Source organism: Gorilla gorilla, chromosome 1 (assembly GCF_029281585.2).
Source record: "Gorilla gorilla gorilla isolate KB3781 chromosome 1, NHGRI_mGorGor1-v2.1_pri, whole genome shotgun sequence".
Taxonomy (NCBI): Eukaryota; Metazoa; Chordata; class Mammalia; order Primates; family Hominidae; genus Gorilla; species Gorilla gorilla.
The window spans coordinates 116279501-116303858 of NC_073224.2; the positions used below are offsets into that span (position 1 = coordinate 116279501).

Consider the following 24358-nt stretch of genomic DNA (forward strand, 5'->3'; position numbering starts at 1 on the left):
TTTTTTTTTTTTTTTTAAGAGATGGAGTGTCTCTATGTTACCCAGTCTGGTCTTCAACTCCAGGCCTCAAGCGATTCTCCTCACCGTAGCCTCCCAAAGCGCTGGGATTATAGGCATGAGCCATCACTATTCCTGGCCCAGGCTCAATTTTTAAACGCACTTCTGAATTAGAAAACAGCAGAGAGCGAGGAGAGCAATTTTATTTTAAGCTGCCCCCCCGCCCCCGCACCCGCATAGAAACAAAAAATAACCAAACAAAAAACTGTCTTCATTATTTCCACTGCCCTTGAAGTTCAGGCTCTTGGTAATACTTGAACAGTCAGTCGCAGCCAACTGGTCTTCCTGTCTTTCTTTTCTCCTCTCCCCGCCGGAGAGAGCTCACTAAAATGCGTATGAAAACCTACAGGGTAAAGCCCAAAGTTCTTCAGTGGTTTACAAGGCTCTTCAGGAGTCGTACGCTGCCTCTCTCTTTCCCAGTCCCATCTCTCATTACTTTCACACAAAAGAGCCACTCAAACTGTTTCTTTTTTTATTATTATTATTTTTTGAGACAGAGTCTCACCCAGACTGAAGTGCAGTGGCACAATCTCGGCTCACTCACTGCAGCCTCTGCCTTCCCGGTCCAAGCAATTCTCCTGCCTCAGCCCCCCAAGTGGCTGGGATTACAGGTATGTGCCATCACGCCTGCTAAGTTTTGTATTTTTAGTAGAGACAGGGTTTTGCCATGTTGGCCGGACTGGTCTCGAATTCCTGACCTTAAGTGATCCACCTGCCTTGGCCTCCCAAAGTGCTGGGATTACAGGCGCGAGCCACTATGCCTGGCCTTGTTTTTTTTGTTTTGAGACAGGGTCTCGCTGTCACCCAGGCTGGAATGTAATAGCATGATCGGGGCTCACTGCAGCAGCCTTGACTTCTTAAGCTCAAGGGATCCTTCCACTTCAGCCTCCTGAGTAGCTGGGACTACAGGTGCACATCACCATGCCCAGCTAATTTTCATATATTTGGTAGAGATGGGGTTTCACCATGTTGCCCAGACTGGTTTTGAACTCCTGGGCTCAAGCGATTCTCCTCACCTCAACTCCCAGAGCACCAGGCCTCAAACTGTTCTAATTTACAATTCCCTTTGCAGCTGGTGATTAATCCTCCCAAGAATGCCTCCTGTCACATTTGATCCCTGTGGTGGAAAAGTTAAATATTAAATTTGAACTCAATTGAACGTGGACAGAAACAATGGTCACCAAATCCCAGAACAGGTTGTGTGAGCCCCTTGAGGTGTTCGTCCAGCACTGTTTTGGAGAAATCTCTATTTCAATCTATTCCTATACGTTAGTTATTGAAAAACAATAGACAATTGCAAAAATAAGTTGAATGTTTTGTGTTCCTTGAGCCCAGTCACCAAGGGCCCCGTGACTGGGCCTCATGCCAAACAACTCATTACAAAAAGAGCTAGGGTCCCAGACTGCGCCAAAACTTCATGAGACCTCTCCTTATCTGCGCATGGATGAGTGGCCGACTCTGGAGCCCAGGCTGTTGCTTCTCAGTCTGGTGGTGAATCCTCTATAGTCTTATGAGTGCAGTGTTCAACTCTGGAACCCAGGCTGTTGCTTTCCAGTCTGGTGGTAAATCCTCCATAGTCTGGTGAGTATAAACATCTTTTCCCTTCTCCCCTTCCCATTGCAATTTGCTTATTATATCAATCTGTTTATTATATCATTTGCTTACTATTATATAATTTGCTTATTATATTAATTTGCTTATTAATTTGCTTATACCATTTGCTTATTATATCTCCATTGCCATTTACATGGGATAAAGCTTGTTTACCCTTAAAGGTATTGTGTGTGTCTTTTCTTCTCCCCTTGTGCATTTCCTGCACAGAACAACCCCCCAGCCAAATTTCTTTTTTCTATAAAGTTTTCCCTTACAACCCCGCCACCCTCACCGCCCAACAAAGTATGCCTCTTGTATGACATACTCCTAGTGCTTGTTAATATAAAGCAACCACCTCTTTGCATTTGCCATTTTTTTTTGTTTTTGAGATAGTGTCTCACTCTGTCACCCAGGCTGCAGTGCAATGGCGTGATGTCGGCTCACTGTAACCTCCACTTCCTGGGCTCGTGCCATCCTCCCACCTCAGCCTCCCAAGTAGATGGGACTACAGGTGCGCACCACCATGCCCAGCTAATTGTTTTTGTATTTTTGGTAAAGACAGGGTTTCACATGTTGTCCAAGATGGTCTCAAACTCCTGAACTCAAGTGATCCACCTGCCACGACCTCCCAAAGTCCTGGGATCACAGGCGTGAGCCACTGCGTCCAGGCTGTATTTGCCACTATTTGTTTACATGTTTGTTTCTGCTACCGGACTGGACTCTTTGATGGTAGTTGTGTTTTATATTATTGCCATTGTCAAGCACATATTACTTGCTTGATATCTGATGAATAAATGAATGAAAAAAATTAATGAAGAAGCAAAGGAGCAACAACAAGGAGAGGAAGGAACAATACACAGTTGCTTTTTAAACTAATACTATTGCAAAGAAAGGGGTAACAAGATTGGGTTTAGAGAAAGCCCCAGTCTGGAGCTGACGATGGATAGGAGGGGAATCTCTAGTTGGAAAAATATATTAAAAGTGCTCTCTTAATCATATGGATAAAGAATTATATGAGGTCAGGGAGCAGGGAGGGATAGCATTAGGAGATATACCTAATGTAAATGATGAGTTAATGGGTGCAGCACACCAACACGGCACATGTATACATATGTAACAAACCTGCATGTTGTGCACACATACCCTAGAACTTGAAGTAAAATAAAATAAATAAATAAATAAAAGAAATTAATCCTAAAAAAAAAAAAAAGAATTACATGAGGTCAGTCACAGTGGCTCACACCTATAATCCCAGCATGTGGAAAGGCCAAGACAGGAGGATTGCTTGAGGCCAGGAGTTGGAGACCAGCCTAGGCAACATAGTGAGACCCCCTCTCTAAAAAAATTTAAATATATATATATATATACACACACACACACAAACACACACACATATATGTGTGTATATGTATATATGTGTGAGCATTAGATGAACCAGTACTCAAGGAAACCTACCTCCATTTGGGGGCTGACTGAGGGTAAAGAGGAGAGGAGAGTCTGTCAACATAATCTGGTTGCGGTCTCAGCCCTAGAAACTGTGTGCTCCATAAAGGCTGATCAAGTTACAGCCTGTATGAAGTGCGCTGAGGGTCACAATGGAAACCCTTTCCTGTCACAAAACAACTCAGCAGGTTGACACAGAATGGTGTTCATGCCAAATAGGCCAGACAGGCCACAATTCTCAGGGTTAGGCAATAGAGGCAGAGACTCAGTCTCTAGAAGGCCATTGCTTAAGTGCACGTGTTCTCTCAGGATAATGGAAAAACTCTGGGTGTCTCAAGAGGAGCCTAGAAGATACCTGCTTAATGGAATCAAATAGATTTGATCTCTACCATTAGAACCTTAAATTCTTCAGCTAATTATCACCTTAGAGGGCTCAAAGAGCTTATTTCAAAAGGGATGAGGCAGGCCAGGCACAGTGGCTCACACCTGTAATCCCAGCACTTTGGGAGGCTGAGGCAGGCAGATCACGTGAATCAGGAGTTCAAGATCAGCCTGGTCAACATGGTGAAACCCTGTCTCTACTAAATATCCAAAAATTATCTGGGCATGGTGGTGCACACCTGTAGTCCCAACTACTCAGGAGGCTGAGGCAGGAGAATTGCTTGGACCCAGGAGGCGGAGGTTGCAGTGAGCTGAGATTGTGCCACTGCACTCCAGCCTGGGCGACAGGGCGAGACTCTGTCTCAAAAAAAAAAAAAAAAAAAAAAAGATGAGGCATAGGACAAGATTTAGTGGATGAGACAATAGCACGTAGAAACACATCTTCACAATCTGGGAGATGGGTCAGAGAGCAGGAACACCACCACCTGGTGCTCCAGTATACTTTCTCCCTTAATCCTCACAAGGCATGATATGGTAGATTATTTTATGACAAAATAGTTTTATAATAATAGTTACCATTTACTGAGCATTTACTAAATGCTCACTTTTCTTGGATTGTTTCATTTTGTCTTCATGACCCTAATAGGTTTAAAGATGAGAAAGCCAAGACTTAGAGAAGTTAAGTCTGTCCTAGGTCAAACAGACTTTTTAAGTTGTGTAGCCTAGATTTAAACCCAAATCTGCCTTCATTGTTAACCACTGTAATACACAGCCTTTTATTATCTGAGCCTCAAGGAAGTTATGATTTGCTGAAGGCCATACAGCTAATAAATGGCAGATAGGATTTCAATCTAAGCCTCTGCGCTTCCCAGACCTTTATACTTTCTGGTCACTTAAGCAGGTGAGAATTACAGGAGGCTAGAATACATCTCCTGTGGGAAAGCCACAGAAAACATTTAAAATACTTCTTAACTTTGCCTTCCAGGGACTCCACTCTGTAAAATCCCAGGCAAAACAAGTATCTACCTCTCACTATTACTGAGCAGTCTATATCCTAGGGAATACATATAGAGCCAAAAGTGATTTGACACTGAACTTTATTTGTTCTGACCATCTGATATACTGTCCACCCCACTGGGAAACAGAGACAATGCCCATGAGGGTGGGCCTCTGCAGAAGGCCAGAGACATGCCAAAATAAATACTGTGGTCAGGCCTCAGGAACAGCCTGGGAGGACAGGTTCTGTGACTGCTAGTCAACCACCCAATCAGGTCTTCTCTCTTCTCAGCTCTTAATGAGTGCTGATTCTTCAAAAGGCTCCCAGAGCTGCACTCTGGAGACCAATAACTGACTTCGATATCTCAAGTCTTGATTACAAAGAAATATAAGTTACCCAGTTGTCTATGAGAATCCAACTGCCTTTACTGTCCATGACCCAAATATGGAGTGGGTTGGGGAGGGATCAGAGATAGAAATTAACCTGGAGATTTCCAGTAAGCATCAAGCAAGGGCTGGCAAACTGATTCCACCAGAGAAACCCTGCAAAATATGACCAGGGTTCTAGGGTTGCCCCAGAAACATTTTCCTAGGCGCTATTTGTGCTACATAACCAGTGCTGAGCAAGTAAGGGCTTGCTCCCCAGAGCCCCATGCCACCCATGTAGGTTTCTTAATGCAGACTCCACACTTTTAGATCCCATGGGGCTGCTGCTTCCCAAAGCTGGTAAAGTGAAAGCATTTCCCATCATCAAGTAGCAGTACTCTCTCTCCTGTCTGCTTTCTAAGCAGGCCCCAAGGAGGGCTCAAGAGTGAGTATAAGACTTGAGAGAAGTAGAGAAAATACTGCCTAGGTACACCCAGTCCTCCCTGCTATTCCAGCTCCAGCCACCTGAGGGCTCCTGGCTTCAGAAAATCAGGCACCAGGCCCTGGCTTTGCTCCCAGAAAAGGCTTGGAATCAGGAAGCCTATGCCCAGCGAGCCTGGGGGCAGCTCTGTTTCACCAACACCTGAGGGCAGTCGAGTGCACTACAGGTCTCAGGTTTCAGGGGGGATGGCAGTTGCCTGTCTAAAGGCTTCTCTGTTCCTTGGAATTGTACAGAATGTCTCTTGTGGCTTTTCCTCCTCCCTCCTTTTTTCCTGTTGACTCTCCCCATCCGGCTCCATGAATCACCAGAGTCCACAGGAAAGCAGCAGATGTTGACTTTACTCCTTTCAAGCCAACATCAGCTCCCTCCTGTGGAGTGGGGAACAGGCAGGAAGGTGAGAGGGTGGAAGAATCGAGGAAGATAACCCTCATCCTTTCCAAACTGTGAGGGAAGATAAAGAGGGAATCTGAAAGGAATCAGGCACCTAGGCAAAAAAATTATTGATTCCTGGGGATAAAAGGACCCCAAACAAAAGCCCCAGTGTTGGCTATGGAACCAGGATCATGAGAAGGAGGGAAGCAGAGGGTGGGAGCATGGCTAGTTTTGGTGCCAGCTCTTCTTGTCTGAGGTAAAGCCTCATCTCTAGCCAGCAGCATCCCTAGGACTCAAAAGTCAAGTCAGGCTGCTGGTCTGGGGACATAGTCCAGAGGCGGCTTCTTGTCCCATCTGAGCCCCCAAACCTCTGCTTTTATGCAAGTCTCTTGAAGAAGCTGCCAGGGAGGACTTTCTAGACCCTTATTCTACATTCATTGCTCCAACTTCTCTTCTCTTTTTTCTTCCTCAGGGATTTTCTTATGGGCAAAGAAGCCAAGCTGTAGAGGAAAAGATAAGCGTCATTGCCAAATGCCTAGACTGGGAACCTTGCCAGTAGCTCTCAGACTTATCTGAGGTCTTCACTTTTGTTCTGTTTCCAAAAATGGAATTCAAATTTATTTTATTTGGCTTAGAATAATTTAACCAACATTTGTGGGGTACAGTGAAGGAGATCTGGGCATGACATCCACAGCCTGGTTAGCTGCCCAGCACAAATCCTGTTCTCTCTGCTATAATCAAGGATCCCTCAACTCATGGGCATCATGCTCCACACTCCCCACTAAAGCAATGCTTACCTTCCACAGGCAGAAGACAAGGAGAGCAAGCAGGAGCAACCCTCCCAGGACACTGCCTATGAGGATCCACAGGGAGATGAGGATAGGCCGGGTCTGAACCACCTCCAAGAGGCTCTGCGTGGACAGAAGAGTAGTTTTCTACATGCATCCTATAACCCAGCTAGTCTCACCCCACATTATATCAAAGCCAGCCCCCAAATAGAATAAATAACCTCCTGCTACTTAAAGGAAAGAAACTGAGGCAGGAATGGCGGCAGTGGAACACTAGGATCCTGCTGCCTGATGGAGATGCCTTCATTCTGAAAAAGCCCACGGGTGGCCCTACCACATACCCATCATCATTATTTTCACAGCTCTCAGACTCGGTCTCCAGCCCTACCTCACTCCAACGGGAGGCTTCAGTCAGCTGTAGGACACTGCCCTCTTCGGTTCCCAGCTCAAAGGTGCTGACCACCGTCAGGGACTTGAACTTGGCCTATGGAACAAGTGGATAGGAAGACATTTAAAATGAGCCATTATCAGGTGATATAGTTCTTTGGAATCCCAACAGCAAAGTTGAGGCTGAGAGGCATAATGTTGAGGGCTCTCAAGACCAGAAGAAAAGGCTGAAGACCAATGGGAAAAAAGAGGAAGGGTAATAGATGGAAAACCCCTGGTCACATCTGCTGCTGCTGTTTGTTTTCCGAGGACAATCAATACATCTGGTGCTTTACCTGAAATGCATTCTACTCCTCTTTCCTTTGGCTGACCTCTACCCCTCCTTTAGATTGAAGTTTAGATGTCATCCCCTCTGGGATTTAGGGAAATCATTCCTCCTAACCCCCACCAACACTGGTGTTTACTTCTGTTTTTCACTCCTGAACTATAAGATCCTCTAGGTTAAAGTCTGTGCCTTACTAACCTTTGTGTCCTTAGTGCCTAGTAGATAGCAGAGTCCCAAGTATGTAGTGGTTTCTTTTTTTTTTTTTTTGAGATGGAGTCTCGCTCTGTCACCCAGGCTGGAGTGCAGTGGCGTGATCTCGGCTCACTGCAAACTCCATCTCTCGGGTTAATGCCATTCTCCTGCCTCAACCTCCCAAGTAGCTGGGACTATAGGCGCCTGCCACCACACCTGGCTAATTTTTTTATTTTTAATAGAGACGGGGTTTCACCGTGTTAGCCAGGATGGTCTCGATCTCCTGATCTCATGATCTGCCCACCTTGGCCTCCCAAAGTGCAGGGATTACAGGCGCGAGCCACTGCGCCCGGCCATGTAGTGGTTTCTTAATAAATCTTTGTTGAAAGCATGAATAGACTAATGAAAAAAAGATACCAAAGAAGGACAGAGACTTGGAGAAGGGTGGTTTATTGGACTTAACTTCCCTAAAACATATGATGACATCCCAGGGATCTTGTGTTATTCCAGGTAGATATGGGAAAGCACAACATTGACCTTAGTGCCAAACAGCCATTACAATTAAGATGCCATTTCCCTGCCCAGGAGGAACTCACACTGACTCCTCACTACCTGTCATATTAAGTTCAATTTCTCCCTGGCTTCAGAGGCCTTTCGTAATCTAGATCCCTCTCACCTATACAATCTTACTTCCCACCACTCCCCAGTACAAATCCTGCATGTAATATCAATAATTCATTCATTTAGCAAAAATATGTTAAGCACCTACAATGAGTTATGCACGAGGCTAAATGTTGGAGGTATTCTCAGTGTCAACCTAATACAGGGCCTTTTACGTAATAGGAACTTGATGGATTCTTAACTGATTAAATTTAGGTATCCTGCAAATGTTGATTGATACAGCACTAAGGAATGGTTGGAAAAAAAAAAAAAAAGGAATGGTCAGTGGAGGAAAATACAAGGATAATAACTAGCTTCCACTGAGTGTTCACCATATGTCCAGCTCATTATTCATTTATTCTTTATAACAACCCCATGAAATTGGTATTATCTTCCCATTTTAGAGATTAGGAAAAAGAGGCTTAGAGAGACGAAATAACTTGCTCATGGTCAAATAGCTAGTAAGAGGCAAAAGTGAAACTTGAACGTGGGTCTGTCTACCTCCAAAACCTATGCTAAAGCTCCAGAAAGGAGCAGAAGTGGGGAGTAGTAGAAAAGGAAAGGCTTACTCTTTGGAAAAATTCATTGTGAACCAGCCTCAATAGTCCAACAGAGACCTTGGTCCCTTTTGCCAGCTGCCCAAGGTGGCACCTCACCACCTGACACTGAGTATTGCTCCCATTCTAACAGAAGAGACAGAGAGAGAGACAGATCAGGACTCTGGGGTAGAAAGATCCTCTTTCCCCACCTCTAGTTCACACAGTCTTGTCCCAAGGCACCTGACTCCATTTTCATTCCCACTCCAGATCAGGACCCTGGGGTGGAAAGATCCCTTCTTCCCCGCTCCAGTTCCTACCCTCTTGTCCCAAGTCACCCAACTCCACTTCCATTCCCACTCTGGACACCCCCTTGTGACTCATACCAGTCTGTTTATGTGTTGAAGCTCCTCTGGATGCACAGGTGGGCCTGGGGGTTCAGTCAGGTTCTGCACTATGCAGCTTGCCTAGAGGAAGATCCAACTTGAAAGACCCTCCTGATGGGGTGGCGCTAGCCACTCAAGGCTGAGTTGGAACATACCTACACCCTTGTAGTTCTTCCCCTTATAATACCTTTTTCTTCTCTCTAATAAGCCACATGTGTAAAAAGAAAGCCCCCCAGAGAGAAGAGCCCCAAGAGCAGCGGCCCAACAGATAGGGAGCTGGTGTGGTGTCCAGCTTCAGTGAGTCCACCAGCTCAAGGTGGCAGGATTCCATGCCCTCCTAGACCAGACTCACATTGTTAGTGATGACTTGAGACAGTGATAGGAAGTAATTGCCCCCATGGGCCACAGCTGGAAGGAGGGCTGAGATGATGAGGCCACTGACCACATAGCAGCCTAGGTTCTGAACCTAAGAGGAAGGTTGGGAATAGGAAGAAGTGGGAGACAGAAGACCCTTCCTCATTTGTTCCCCTTCACCCTAGATACCATTAAAATCCAAGAGAGACCCTTCCCATCCTTTTCCCACAAAGCTGCTGTTCCCCCACCTTCTCCTCATGCCAAGACCCCTCCAGCTTCTCACCCTGAGAGTGGTTTTGAATTCTGGGCCAGGACCCACTGGGAGGGTCCCATATGGGTGAACCTCATAGCGGTGCAGGGTAGACTCACTGTGTGAACACCAAGTCAGGAAGTACATGGTCACAGCCATAACACAGATACAGGGGCACATGATCAGCACACAGACGTGGATTCAGAGGAGGCAGGGCCAGCACATGGATAAAGAGATGGGGGTACATGGAGAAGACAGAAGTAGAACATGACACAGACAATGCAAGCTTTATGGCTACATCCCATATCCCCTCATCCCAGCTCCAGTGCCCAAGGCCTGGCAAAACCCTATACCTAGGAAAGTAAGATGCTTAAAAGGGAAGATTCAGCATGAATAGGATTGAGGGCAAAAAGACTGAGCAGCCGCAAGGGCTTGGGTTTTTGGAAAAACTGAGGCACCTGGAAGGGGAGGGAAGCAGCATAAGGGTATGAGTCTGAGGTCAGAACTGGGTCCCACCCTAGAAGCTGGGCATACCTAGAGAACAGGAGGTGGGGCTCATATTGGATGTAGGCTGAGGTCTGGGCTGTGTTATCTTGAAGGGTCCCATTTCTCTCCAGGCTGTCACTGTAGGGTCAGAGGGGAGAGGCTCACATCTCAACCCCTCCTCAGAAGACACCCTTCTCTGTTAATAGAGGAATCAATGTTGTTCCTCCCCACCCCTCCAGTCAAGACTCAGTAGGAGGAGAGGTCTGGAAGAAAGTTCCCTTCCTTCTCACCTGCTGGCAGTCAGCTTCACGAAGACCTGGCTCAGGAGAGAGGAGCAGCTAAACTCAAACTCTAGCAGAAAGGCCACCTAGGGGCAGGGGACACAGGGTAATGGTAGAGTCTTCCTCATGGAACAACTACAGATGAACAGGAGCCCTTGTGCGCCCCCTTCCCTGAAGTCCCAGGACCCTCAGATCCCAGCCTCTGCCCTCCTAGAGCCCTCTTTTCATCCTAGACCCTAACCCACCTTGGCTCCAGTCTGGAAGACAGGATGCCCCACACTGCAGAGCCGGGCATGAGCAGAAGGGGCGGCACATTCCACCTTTATTGGGCTCTCTCTCTGAGGGCAGGGGAATGGAGATAGAAGCTGGAGCTGGGGCTGCAACTGCTGTCCTACCCACAGCCTCTAAACACTGAGCCTTTCTCTAGAGGACCTCACAGCTGAGGCCAATACCCCAATCTTCTTCCTCCTCCTTTCTTTCCTTCTCCCACACCCCCTCCTCCAAGGGCACCTGAGGAGTGAGACTGGCCAGGTGGAGGTTTCTAGAGAAGATGAGACTCAGGCTAGTATTGTAAGCATTTTCCTTTCTGTTCTCCAGAGTTGTAGATACCAGCACTTTCCGCCGGCCACCTCGAACCACAAATGGGGCCTTCCTGGGAATGATGAATGAGGGAGAGACCAGGAGTTGAAGGAGGGGAGTGCCAAAAGTCTCACTTTTGTTTTCATGGGTAAGAAACAACCCCCTACCCGCCCTTCGAGTCCCTTCCAGTCTGTCTCAGGTCACCCTGGTTTGCCTAGTACATGTCCATCCAACCTGGAGCCTCTGATGTCCATATTCACTTGAAGCACCAGGTCTGTGACACATTCATTGTCAGGGCCACAATCCTTTGAGAAGGGGACCTGGAAGAAAGGGAAGGGGCTAAGGGTTGAGAGGAAAGCAAGGAGGAAAGGAATAGAATAGGGGGAAAGTGAAAAGACAAAAGTGGGTATATTTTGATTAGAGGAGCCCAGGTCAGATTTCACCATGATCTCATGTCTTCTCCCTCCCTCCCTTTTCTCTTGAAGGAGGGCAGTGTTGGGAGCAAGGGGCAGGGCATGGCACTGCTGACCAGCTTTTGTATAGAGGTGGGTGAGCCCTCATTCAGCACAGGCCCTGGCTTTGTAGTATTGTCCAAGGCAAACGTCACAGTCAAGGCCACTGGCCGGAGGTAATCTGATGTATCCTGAAGGAAAACAGAGTCACAGAGTCACAGAGTCAAGGATCTTGTGATAATTGTAGTGATCATTTATGAAGCATTTTCTGTGCGCTGGGCACTGTCCTAAGATCTTAACTGTATTACTAAATTTAATTAATTAGTTAATTAATTTATTTATTTATTTATTTTTGAGACGGAGTCTCGCTCTGTCGCCCAGGCTGGAGTGCAGTGGCATGATCTCGGCTCACTGCAAGCTCTGCCTCCTGGGTTCAGGCCATTCTCCTGCCTCAGCCTCCCGAGTAGCTGGGACTACAGGCACCTGCCACCACGCCCGGCTAATTTTTTGTATTTTTAGTAGAGATGGGGTTTCACCATGTTAGCCAGGATGGTCTCGATCTCCTGACCTTGTGATCCACCTGCCTCGGCCTCCCAAAGTGCTGGGATTACAAGCATGAGCCACTGCGCCCGGCTAAATTTAATTTTAATACAACTCCTATGATACAGTTATTATTATCACCCCTTTGCAGACAAGAAAACTGAGGGTTGGACTTGCCAGAATTCATAGGTGGTAAATGGCAGAGCTAGGATTCAAACCCAGATCAGCCCTGACTCCAAAGTCTGAATCATCTCATTTTCCCAGCTTTGGCTTTCTCGCTGATTCAGCTAAAATTCCTCCTCTGACCCAGCTTTCTCCTCATTCTCAGGCCCTGATGCTAAGCAGTTACTGCCCTCTCCTTACCAGCACATGGAAGTGTAGCTGCTCACAAGTGACATTCCCCACACTGAGCCGGAGCCTCCGAGGGGACAACCTCTGGCCAGAGCCATCAAATGCTGCACGTGCCCCAGCAGTCCATTCATCCAGTGATGCGGTGAACCTCATGTCTGAATGAAGCAGGCAAGAGTGAGGGTGGAAAGGGGTCTAGTGAGGAAGGCATGCAAGGAATTGAGAGTTGCCTGTGATGCGTTTTAGTCACTCACAGAATTGGTGATCCCAGCGACCAGGAGTACGGGAGGTCACTCGGAAGCAAAGGGCTGCAGTCAGACAGACTGCCTCTTGGCCTCGCCGCCTACAGTCCCTCTGAACCACACTGATGGCCTGTGGGGTCACCTCCAGTGATGGGGTCAGATGGACAATGGGCCGGGAGCTGGGAACAGTGTGGAAAAGAAATTCTAGCAGTAGGAGGTAAGCCCTCTGAGAAGTGCAAGCCCAGTGTTTGCTTCCCCATGGTCAAAACAAAGAAGGAGGGGCTGAATGCACATGTCACCCTCCCCCGAACCCTCTGACAGAAGTAAGATAATAGATTCATGTCATTGATCTTTTTTTTTTTTTTTTTTTTTTGAAATGGAGTTTCACTCTGTGGCCCACGCTGGAGTGCAGTGGGGCGATCTCAGCTCACTGCAACCTCTGCCTCCTGGGTTCAAGCGATTCTCCTGCCTCAGCCTCCCGAGTAGCTGGGATTACTGGCGCCCACAACCATGCTCAGCTGATTTTTTGTATTTTTAGTAGAGACAGGGTTTCACCATGTTGGTCAGGCTGGTCTTGAACTCCTGGCCTCAAATGATCCTCCTACCTTCGCCTCCCAAAGTGCTGGGATTACAGGTGTGAGCCACTGTACCCAGCCCTAGATTCACTTCAATACACACTTACATGCTAGGCACTGTGTTCAAATCATTATATGGATTATCTCATTTAATCTTCACAATAAACCTATAAGGTAGGTGCTATTACTACTGTCATTTTATAAACTAAGAATGGAGGCACAGAGTAAGTTGACCAAGAAAACCAAATCTCAGTCTGTGACTTTAAGGCCCTTGCCTTTAACAGCTATGCTATGCTGTCCACCACCACCTGAGCTGGGACCCCTCACCTGAGCAGGATGGCTGCCCCCTGGGCACCCACAGCCACATCGACCAGATCATCTCCGTCCAGATCTAGCCGACCATCCACACTTCGGCCAAAGTAGCTGAGGGCGTGTGGCATGGAGGCAGCAGCAATCCTCTGAGAGGAAGAGAGAGGAGACTGAGGCAGGGATCCATACACCTAGTTTCTCAGGCCTCCTGCCTTGCTCTTTCTTTTTATTTATTTATTTATTTTTGAGATGGAGTTTCACTCTTGTTGCCCAGGCTGGAGTGCAATGGTGTGATCTTGGCTCACTGCAACCTCCGCCTCCCAGGTTCAAGCGATTCTCCTGCCCTAGCCTCCTGAATAGCTGGGATTATAGGTGTGCGCCACCAGGCCTGGCTAATTTTTTGTATTTTTAGTAGAGTTTCATCATGTTGGCCAGGCTGGTCTCGAACTCCTGATCTCAGGTGATCTGCCTGCCTCAGCCTTCCAAAGTGCTGGGATTACAGGCATGAGCCACCACACCCGGCCATGCCTTGCTCTTTATAATCCTCCCGTCAGTCCTGGGAATAAGAGAAACTTGCCTGTGTTCAGGAGTTCTTAGTTCAGCAACCTGTCCACTGCCTTATGTTTTTGCCTACTAATAAAAACACTTGTTCAGTTTGGGTCTCAAGCCAAGGGGACTATTGACAAGCAAAGAGCATCCCCCTATTCCTCTTCCTACAACCATGCCCCTGCTTTATTTGGGTACTCCTGACCTGGGCAGGATGGGGCCTGACTCCACTCTGGGTTCCATGGTACAGGTACAGTGCTCCCTGGTGCCCATCTTCCAGAGGCGCCCCCACAGCCACATCAGCAAAACCATCTTGGTTCAGATCAGGAAGAGCTCCCATGGCAAAGCCAAACCGAGCATCCTGGGGGGGTTCTGGCTGAAGTGTTCCTTGGAGGGTCAGCAAGGACTGCTGGTGGAGGAGAGAAGATAGAAGATGCTAATCTGGCAGACCCAACCTCTCAGCAAACCCTCAAATATGTGCACCTTCCCTCCTTTCCTCCCTCCACCCCCACAATGCAAGTCCAGGGCAGGGGGTCCCAGCAAGTCTCACCTGGCCTACCAGATACACATAAACACGTCCTGTTTCCTTGTTCTGGGGTCCCAGGAACATGGGGGCAGCCACAAGTAAGACATCAGTTGTTCCATCCCTATCTGTATCCAATGGGCAGAGCTCACTGCCAAAGTATGAACCAATCTGGGGAATGGTGGGTGATGATGACCCCAGAGAAAAGGGAAGGTAACTGTAGACAAGTGGACTCAGTGGGAAGCACTCACCAGCCTGCCAGTCTGCTCCTTACATCCCTGACAGACTCTGCCAACCAGAATTCCGCACAGACTTTGGAGGCCTCTCTCTTACCCACTTCACACTCCTCCCCAACAGCCCGGAGGTCCCTGGGAATCCAAAGGTCCCACCCTTCCTTGGATGCCCTACCTGCTCCCCCTGGAGGCTCTGGGCAACCCTCACAGCCCCATCTTTCTTAAGCTGGAAGGCGATGACTTTTCCTCGATGTCTAAATCGAGGAGCCCCAGAGAGAAACAGGCGGCGTCCACCCCGCAAAAGCATGGAAGAAACAGAGTAACCTAGAAGTGGGCAAAGTAACAGAGGTAAAGGAAAAGAAGATGGAGTCCAGAGTAGGGGGGTTCCCTAAAGGCATAGCGGGAGGTCCCAAGGGAAGTAGCCAGAGGTCAGTGAGAAACCGCATGAGTTAAGAGGGAGTATTTCATACCCGCCGCCCCCACTAAGGATGTATTTCCTCCCCTACCCTGTAAGTCCTCTGCAACTCTCTGCTGCTCACCCAGGTAGGCTGCATGGTTCTGCAATGCAGGGGGGAACTCGTCTTCCAGTGCCATTCGTGGGGGGAAAAGGCGGTGGCCTCCTTCAAGCCATAGCACAGAGCCTCCCCAGTCATAGGCCCCCACCATCCCAAAAAGAATCCCATCCTGTGGGACAGAAGCAGATGGGGTCACTGAGAAGACAGTGGAGAATAAAGAGAAAAAAACGTTCCAGGAGTGAAAAGATCACTGAGGGTCTGCTGGGCTCAGTTGGAAAGGCATGGGAAGGTAAGCATGGAGGCTGGTTAAAGGAGGAATCTGGAAGGCCCTGTGGTTGAAGTTATCTGAGTCAGAGAATGGGAGAAGTAATGAAGGGGTCAATCTGTCCAACCTTTAGCCGATGAGTGGAGAAACCAATCTGAGACATTTCCAGCCCAAAGGAGCTTTCGTTTTCTGCATGGGACCCTTGGTCATAAGAAAACATTGAGACAATATCAGGGGAAGACAGTTTCCCCTTTGACCTACTGAACTCACTCCAGAGCCCCACCTACACACCAGAACTTCTCCCGCCCTGTCCATTTCTCCAGAGTAATCCTCACCTTCAAGGCCAAAAATCCGATCTCCTAGTGCATCCACAATGTCAGTCAGAGCAGCCTCATCTGTGACATTGAAGAAGAATCGCTCATCTGGATCACTGGCAATAGTTCTAATTTCTCTCAGGAAAGAGCTGGGATCTCGCTGCCGCCGGAGGTAGTGACCAAGGACCTAAGAGGTCATAAGATCAAGGAATGAGGAGTTAGAGTTGGTACAGAACACAGCCAACTAACATGCTGTGGCTGAAGTCTGGGAAGTAGTAGTTAATGCCCTTGTTTTCCTCAAGTTCCCAGTCCTTGGACAGTTCACAAGACACTGCCCCCCTGCCACTCCCCAACTCTTCGAGATCCAGGGTGAATTCTCACTGCAATCCCATAGCGTGTCACTCTTCCAGCCTCACAGGCCTTTAGTGCTGCAGGAAGCTCCTCTCCATCATGGGACTCTCCATCAGTGACAACCACCAGTAGCCTCGCAGCCTCGGGTCGGCCCCCATGGGACTGACTGAACCCTTCTGTGCTGAGAAGAGAAAGGAGTAAGGTGAGATCAGATGTATGCAGACACACACACACACACACACACACACACACACACACACACACACACACACACAGGATTTAACATCAGCACTTCCCTGAGGTCAGGCATCTTGCCTTTTAGGCCATTTCCTGAGTATTTAACATGGAGATGGCATGGAGTGAGAGCTCAAATGTTTGAATGTCATAGAACATACAGAGTAGCTTATCAGTCCAAATAAGTACAACGTTCATACACTCAGATTCATTCAACAAATATTGCACTTGGGAGGAGAAATATCGATGAAATATAGAACGGAAAAGAATGGTCTGGGCAGGGACTCCTCCCAGAGATGAGTTGTTTTGTTTTGTTTCAATTTTACCACCGTGCCCCTAGAGATGAGTTTTGGATCATGTTTGGAACGTGGGCTAGGACATCAGTAGTGGAGAACCTGTGGGCCAGGATCATTGTTGGAGTGGAGGGATAGAAAGAGACTGCTGTCTGTGAAATATGGAGAGACACAGACATAGACACTTTGTAGAAATGCAGTGAGAGGGAGCATAATGACAGCCCACTTAGCCTTCCTCTTTGTACCATTAGTGTACATACAAAGAAAGTATGCAAGACATCTTGGGATATACACACTGCACTCCAAACCTGCCCTAACTCTTCTTCTTCTTCTTTTTTTTTTTTAAGGGAAAGATTTTCATTTTATTTTATTTTATTTTATTTTAGATGGAGTTTTGCTCTCGATGCCCAGGCTGGAGTGCAATGTTGTGATCTCGACTCACTGCAACCTCCACCTCCCGGGATTAAGTGATTCTCCTGCCTCAGCCTCTGAAGTAGCATGCCTCCGAACAGGCATGCGCCACCACGCCTGGCTAATTTTGTATTTTTAGTAGAGATGGGGTTTCTCCATGTTAGTCAGGCTGGTCTCGAACTCCTGACCTCAGGTGATCCGCCTGCCTTGCCTCCCAAAGTGCTGGGATTACAGGCGTGAGCCACCACGCCTGGCCCCGCCCTAACTCTTCTAAGCCTTCATTGCTCTAGCCTCCCACACCTGTCTTCCCAATGTCTCACCAGGCCACCATTATTGCTTGGGCAGTCTTTGTTTCTCGTCCCTCCCGCCGACTGAGGTTCTTTGCTGCTCTCACCACTTCTTCCTTTGTTCGGAAATCTCCCAGGGACCACTCATGTACAGGGCTCTCCCCATACTGTACCAGTCCCACCTGGGAATAAAGCGCATTCAAATGAAATGTATGTATGTGAGATGGGGGGAGAGTAGGAAGAAGAAAGTATGTAAGAGAGGAGAGATAAACACTTGGATACTACTGAAGACAACACCTACATTTATCCCCTCTCTCTCTGTCTCTCCCCTTCCAAGCCCATCCATATTGCCTTTCTCTCTCTCTCTAAGAAATGAGGTCTCACTTTCACCCAGGCTGGAGTGCAGTCGTGTGATCAAAGCTCACTACAGCCTCAAACTCCTGGGCTCAATTGATCTCTTGCCTCAGCCTCCTGAGTAGCTGGGACTGTAGGCGCATGCCACCATGCCTGGCTTTTTTTTTTTTCTTTCATATTTTTAGAGATGAGGTCTCACTGTATTGCCCAGGCTAGTCTTGAACTCCTGGCCTCAAGGGATCCTCCCACCTCCACCTCTTAAGTAGGTGCCACAAGCAACTGTGCCCAGCTCATATTGCCTTCTCTTACCTGTATCTGTTCTGGGTCAATAAACAGTTTCCCTACCAGTCTTCGTAGGAAGGTCTGAACTTCAGACCAGGGGTAGATGCTGTTGGAGCCATCCAAGACAATGACAACATCCATGTATGTTGGGCAGCCTAGAAGGAAGGGGAACACTGAGGTAGAGGACACTGAGCTGGGGGCAACAAGGGAAAGAGGTCACAGGAGGACACGTTCAATTTAGACATTTATAAGACACTTCTTACATGAAAAGAAGGTACTGTGCCAGGCTCTGTGTAAGTGTAGAAATTAATAAAATATTCCTTTAGTAATCTTTAGTAATTGTGTGTATGTAAGTATACATATAAATGTATATATATGTATATATGTATATATAGGTATATAAACACACACACACACACACACACGTACACATTTATATACATAGATATAATTTATATATACAATGTTCTAAAAAACAAGAAGGAATTAAATGCTATGTAGGAACATAGCAATGACTGTATGGTGGGGGAACAAAAGCAGAGTGGTTCTGATGGTGAGGAATGAAACATGGTAGCAACTATGAAGACTGAAAATGTTTAAGGAGAAGAGAATATTAGGAAAGGCATGTGGGTAGAGAACATTTTTTTTTTTTTGAGATGGAGTCTCGCTCTGTTGCCCAGGCTGGAGTGCAGTGGCGCAATCTCGGCTCACTGCAAGCTCTGCCTCCTGGGTTCACACCATTCTCTGCCTCAGCCTCCCGAGTAGCTGGGACTACAGGCGCCCGCCACGACACCTGGCTAATTTTTTGTATTTTTAGCAGAGACAGGGTTTTACTGTGTTAGCCAGGATAGTCTCGATCTCCTGACCTCGTGATCCACTGGCCTCAGCCTCCCAAAGTGCTGGGATTACAGGCGTGAGCCACTGCGCCTGGCCCATTTTGTTTGTTTTTGAGACAGAGTCTCACTCTGTCGCCCAGGCTGGAGTGTAGTGGCATAATCATGGCTCACTGCAGCCTGGACCACCTGGGCTCAAGTGATCCTCCCACCTTGGCCTCCTGAGTAGCTGGGACCACAGGCATGCACCACCATACCCAGCTAATTTTTTTATTTTTTATTTTTGTAGATATGGGGTCTCTCTATGTTGCCCAGGCTGGTCTCAAACCTCCAGACCTCAAGCAATCTTCCTGCGTTGGCCTCCCAAAATGTTGGGATTACAGGCATGAGTTACTGCGCCAGGCCAGATCATGGACTCCTGATAAGGAGTCTGAATTATTATTATTATTATTTTTGAGATGGAGTCTCGCTTACTCTGTCACCCAGGCTAGAGTGCAGTGGCACAATCCTGGCTCACTGCAACCTCCACCTCCTGGGTTGAAGTGAGAGTCTCCTGTCTTAGCCTCCCGAGTAGATGAGATTACAGGCATGCACCAGCGCACCCAGCTAATTTTTGTATTTTTTTTTTTTTTAGTAGAGATGGGGTTTCACCATGTTGGCCAGGCTGGTCTTGAACTCCTGACCTCAAGTGATCTGCCCACCTTGGCCTCCCAAAGTGCTAGAATTACAGGTGTGGGCCACCACACCTGGCCAGGAGTCTGAATCTGTTAGGAAACATGGAGCTTTTGCAAGCACATTAGGTAGCAATGAGGATAGCCATGCAGGCCCTCTGCCAGGCATCATACCCCTTTGCCCCATCTTTTTCCCACCCAGTATCTCCTTCTGGGAACCAAGTACTCAGCCTTCCTCTGGCTCACGTTGGGCAGTGGGTGCCAGGCTTCCCTGAGGCTGGAATGAAGCATCCACACGGGCACATATCCCAGAACTGAAGACAGAGCTGCCACAAGCACGAGACCAGAGAGGGGCACAGGCCTGGGGATGGGGGAAATAGTTACTCCGAGGCTTGGGAGGGCACCCTCAGAACATGCTCCCAGTTGAAGGAGGCATGAAGACTACTCCCTGACATTACCTACCTTTTGCTTTCTAGGGTTTTTAACTCCTTGACCCCTCCACACAGACCATTTTCCCTTACCACACTTCTCTTTTTTCTTTTATGGACCTTCAGAGACACTGCCACCACCCTCTCCTTAGCTCACCATGAATCCCCCATCACCATCTGTCTCTAACAGAGACATCCCCAGGTGCATATTCACAGCAGGATGAGATGAATTTCCCAGTTGGTAGTCACCTGGTTGGAAGGAGGTGGAAGAGAATGAGATCATGGGGTCATAGATGGGGTGCTTGAATTCATGTGATTTTGGAGGAGAATGAGCAGGGATTGGTATCAGATTGGGGACAGGGAGTATGCGGATTTTAGGGGTGAAAAAGCTGAGGTATAGGGAGTTGAAGCTTCTAGAGTATCAAAGTCAGGGGTTAGGAGAAGGGTCAGGCATCTTCTCACCTAAGTGGCCCTTGGCACATGGGGCATTGTGGGCCCCCCCTACAGGGCAGCGATAAACGTCCCCCCTCCGGTCGCCTGAAGGCCCATCCCAGGGGGCGCCCACCAGCATCCTGGGAAGAGGATGTGAATGTAAGTAAGCACAGGGCAAACATGACCCTTGACATAGGCTAAAGGGAAAGAGCATGGAGGTGGTAAGTTTAGAGCCCCAGCCACTTTCAAAAGGCCAGATTAGTTTAGAGTCCCATCTATCTTGCCTCCCCTTTGTTAGCACTACTGCAGTCCCAATCCCCTGGCACTCCGGTTTCTTCCTCACCATCGCTGTCCACCCCCAACATGTTGTAAGACACTGTATCCAAATTCAGCTTCTGGTGGCCCTGGGAATAGGCGTGGGTGATGTTCATCCAGGTTAAAGGGGGAGCAGAGACCTGTGGGGCCAGGATCATAATGTTAGTATGAGGTAGTGAATGGCTAGAGGCACAGCCCGAGAGAAGCTGTGAGGAAGCGTCTTAATCTCAGTCTGCCTGCCTGCTTTTTCACTCATAAGCTTTTCTGGCCTCTCTCAGTGTCATGTACTCAGAGCTCCAGGCAAAGATGATTCCCTTCCTGTGTTTGTGTCCAGATGCCTAAACTGTGGCCCTCTGCCATGCTGATGTACAGCTGTATTTCCATTCCCACCCCTGAAATTTCATTCACAGACATGTCTGAAAAGGTCAAGTTACTCTTTTTTTTTTTTTTTTTTTTTTTTTTTTTTTGAGACGGAGTCTCTCTGTCTCCCAGGCTGGAGTGCAGTGGCGTGATCTCGGCTTACTGCAGGCTTCGCCCCCCTGGGTTCACGCCATTCTCCTGCCTCAGCCTCCCGTGTAGCTGGCACTACAGGCGCCCGCCACCTCGCCCAGCTAATTTTTCGTATTTTTAGTAGAGACGGAGTTTCACCGTGTTAGCCAGGATGGTCTCGATCTCCTGACCTCGTGATCTGCCCGCCTCAGCCTCCCAAAGTGCTGGGATTACAGGCGTGAGCCACCGCGCCTGGCTACTCTTTTCCACAACATTCCTTCCACACACTCTCCTCAACAAACTGTGAGGGTCAAAAGAGGGAGAGGGCCTTTCTGTATCCCCAGAACAACCATTGCTTCCAATTCTCCCCAAGATAGGGGGAATGAAAGGAAGCTAAGGAGCACTGCATGTCTGGCTCTCTCCTTCTCTATCTCTTCCTGACTTCCAGTGTCATTGTCACACTCTCACTGTCTTTTTCCAATGTCTAGGTCCCTGGTTGATTCCAGCCTTGGAAATCTCAGTGGTAATTAACTGGGTGGGGCCACTCGCCTGCCCACACACATAGTTTGCCATCCATCCTTTCCAAGGGTCCCATCATCCTGAAGTTTCCCACAACCTGCTTCCTTTTTAACTAATCTACTCTCCCAACTGGTCCCCTACCTACCTCCATGGTTTCCTCAGCCTTCAGCCCACTCTAAACGTGCCCGACCCTAGCTGATCTTCCCTTTTGACCCCAATGCCTTTAAAATCAGAGCTGGTATTTTAGGAAACAATGATTACAGGGCACTGCCAAGGAAAAATTCCAGGCCTCTTGTCCTTCCCATGGTCCTTTCCCCAACTATGTCTTGCTCTGTACTTCTAAGCAACCCCCTCTCAGGCTACCCCCTCACCATTACCAATGGCTATAGCTTTATCCCAAACCATGCTCATTTTCAGAAAGGTGTTTTGTATGTGAGCAGTTTTGCATCCAGAAAACTGGCAGGGCTGTATGACCAGAAACTGCAGCTCATTGGTTAGATAAACCCAGAGTTCTGACCACATAGTCAGTTATGCCTCAGGCCCCAGGGACCACCAAGGGTAAGAAGTTAGGGAGGGGATAATAGGAATCAGACTAGCCACGTGGAAGGTCACATCACATTTCTTTTTTGTCTCCTGACCCCTATAGGTCTTAGGATGAAGATTTTATATATTTAGATACAAATCTCAGCCAAGCATGGTGGCTCATGCCTATAATCCCGGCACTTTGGGCGGCTGTCGGGGGTGGATTGCTTGAGTCCAGGAGTTAAAGACCAGCCTGGCCAACATAGCAAAACTCTGTCTCTAAAAAAGAAAAAATTAGCCAGGTGTGGTAGCACACGCCTATAGTCCCAGCTACTCGGGAGGCTAAGGTGGAAGGATCACCTCAGCCTGGGAGGTTGAGGCTAGAGTGAGCCATGATCATGCCACTGCACTCCAGCTTGAGTGACAGAGTGAGACCCTGTTTCAAAAAAAAAAATTAGCTGTGCGTGGTGGCGTATACCTAGTAGTCCCAACTACTGAGCTGTGGTTGCACCACTGCACTCCAGCCTAGACAACAAAGTGAGACCCTATCTTTAAAAAATAATAATAATAATAATTATTATATACAATATATAACTATATAATATATAATTATGTTATATATTATATGTATATTATATATAATATATAATTATATAATTATAATTATATAATTATATAATTATAATTATTATTAGATACAAATCTTACACAAGGTCCTAGGCAGCTTTAGCCCCTGCCAGTCTCAATATTCAAACAGTCGTATGTGAGGGCATAAAAATGCACAAGGACACAGACACACATACAAGAAATGTACAACCAGTGTTCGCTTCCTAACCTAAATCCCAAAGAATTTTAACTCTAATGGTCCCAATTCCAAACAATCTATGTATCTTCCATCCCCACCAGAAACCAAGAAGTTAACTTCCCTCACCTGTCAGGAACACCAGGGGCAAGAACAGGTGAGTGACGAAGGGGAGTTCCATGCCTGATCGGTTTCTGTCCAGTATGAGAAGTCCTCTGTCCTCTGTCTGTCCCTCTCCTTTTCTGTTTTCTTTACTTTCCCTCCCATCCTGCCCCCTCCCAATGGCAGCTAAAAATAAAGTTGGAAGGAATGGGAGGAGTGATGGTGGGGAACTGTGGGGAGCCCCAGACCAAGGAAAACACTGAGCGATCTTAGTCTATTTCTCTGCCTTGGTGCTGCCCCCTGGAGGCCTCATCTCTATATCCAGAGAACATATTTTTTTGCCCATTTCTGCTATTTCTTTTTTTCTACTGTTTATTTGTTGCCAGGTCAATAATGCTTTCCTCAAATTTGGAACAGGAGTGGGAGATGGATTCTTTTTTATAAGAAAAGAATCTCAAACTTTTGTTTAAAAGTTTTAGACAAATTATTTATATTGAGAATACAGACAGGGTTTCACTATGTTACCCAGGCTGGTCTTGAACTTCTGAACTCAAGGAATCCTCCCACCTCAGCCTCCCAAAGTGAGCCACTGCACCAAGCTGGGAGATAGGAGATAGATTCAGATTTTTTTTTTTTCTTTTTTAAGGCAGAGTCTCACTCTGTCACCCAGGCTGGAGTGCAGTGGCGCAATCTTGGCTCACTGCAACCTCTGTCTCCCACGTTCAAGCATTTCTCATGCCTCAGCCTCCCAGGTAGCTGGGACTACAGGCACATGCCACCATGCCTGGCTAATTTTTTATTTTTAGTAGAGGCAGGGTTTCACCATGTTGGCCAGGCTGGTCTTGAACTTCTGACCTTAAGAGATCCACCTGCCTTGGCCTCCCAAAGTGCTGGGATTACCGGCGTGAGCCACCACGCCTGGCCGATAGATTCACTTCCTAACCTTATTTATCTCAACCTGGAATATGGAAAATGAAAGAGCTGATAGCAGTGGTATCATTTCCCTACCCACCCAGGGGAGTCTCAACTTGTGAAGACACAGCTCCAAATCCTTACCAGCCCCACTCCACTTGGTTCTGTTCTTGGCTCTTAGCCTATGCTGTCATATGGCATTCTGCTTCTTAGAGGGATTATATCTGAACTGGTATGAGATGTGCTTTGTGGAGCCAGGACAATAACTTTAGTATTAGACCACTCCTCTGCCACCCCAACTCCTCAGCTAGGTTATAAACTTCTT

The 24358-nt window shown here is 47.6% G+C and overlaps 1 protein-coding gene across 2 annotated transcripts; it reads right to left on the reverse strand.

The window, feature by feature from the left end:
* Positions 1–4554: 4554 nt before the first annotated feature.
* ITGA10 (integrin subunit alpha 10) lies at positions 4555–24069 on the reverse strand. 2 transcript variants are annotated; one of them, XM_004026476.5, is made up of 30 exons: positions 23149–24069; positions 20716–20827; positions 20403–20512; positions 20098–20189; positions 19759–19873; positions 18036–18163; positions 17406–17554; positions 16178–16328; positions 15818–15983; positions 15610–15683; positions 15242–15386; positions 14878–15026; positions 14497–14640; positions 14152–14355; positions 13419–13549; positions 12529–12695; positions 12290–12432; positions 11464–11577; positions 11169–11254; positions 10866–11007; positions 10601–10693; positions 10365–10441; positions 10123–10212; positions 9622–9706; positions 9337–9450; positions 8985–9065; positions 8632–8745; positions 6887–6982; positions 6508–6621; positions 4555–6210 (listed from the first exon to the last, which is right to left on the reverse strand). In XM_004026476.5, exons 1-30 carry the CDS (start codon positions 23198–23200, stop codon positions 6145–6147), a joined length of 3504 nt encoding a protein of 1167 aa, XP_004026525.3. In that variant the 5' UTR covers positions 23201–24069; the 3' UTR covers positions 4555–6144. The 2 variants fall into 2 exon arrangements, with proteins under 2 accessions (XP_004026525.3, XP_055212848.2); XM_055356873.2 differs by lacking the exons at positions 19759–19873; positions 20098–20189; positions 20403–20512; positions 23149–24069 and having other exon boundaries at positions 20716–21085.
* Between the last annotated feature and the right edge of the window lie 289 nt (positions 24070–24358).

Excerpts from the sequence above, each read along its gene's own strand:
- ITGA10 (XM_004026476.5), bottom strand. The coding sequence starts at position 23,200 with ATGGAACTCCCCTTCGTCACTCACCTGTTCTTGCCCCTGGTGTTCCTG. Across the intron at positions 15,684-15,817 it reads TCGGATTTTTGGCCTTGAAG|GGTCCCATGCAGAAAACGAA; the intron begins GTGAGGATTACT and ends CTTATGACCAAG. Across the intron at positions 10,442-10,600 it reads TCTTCCAGACTGGAGCCAAG|GTGGCCTTTCTGCTAGAGTT; the intron begins GTGGGTTAGGGT and ends CCCTGCCCCTAG.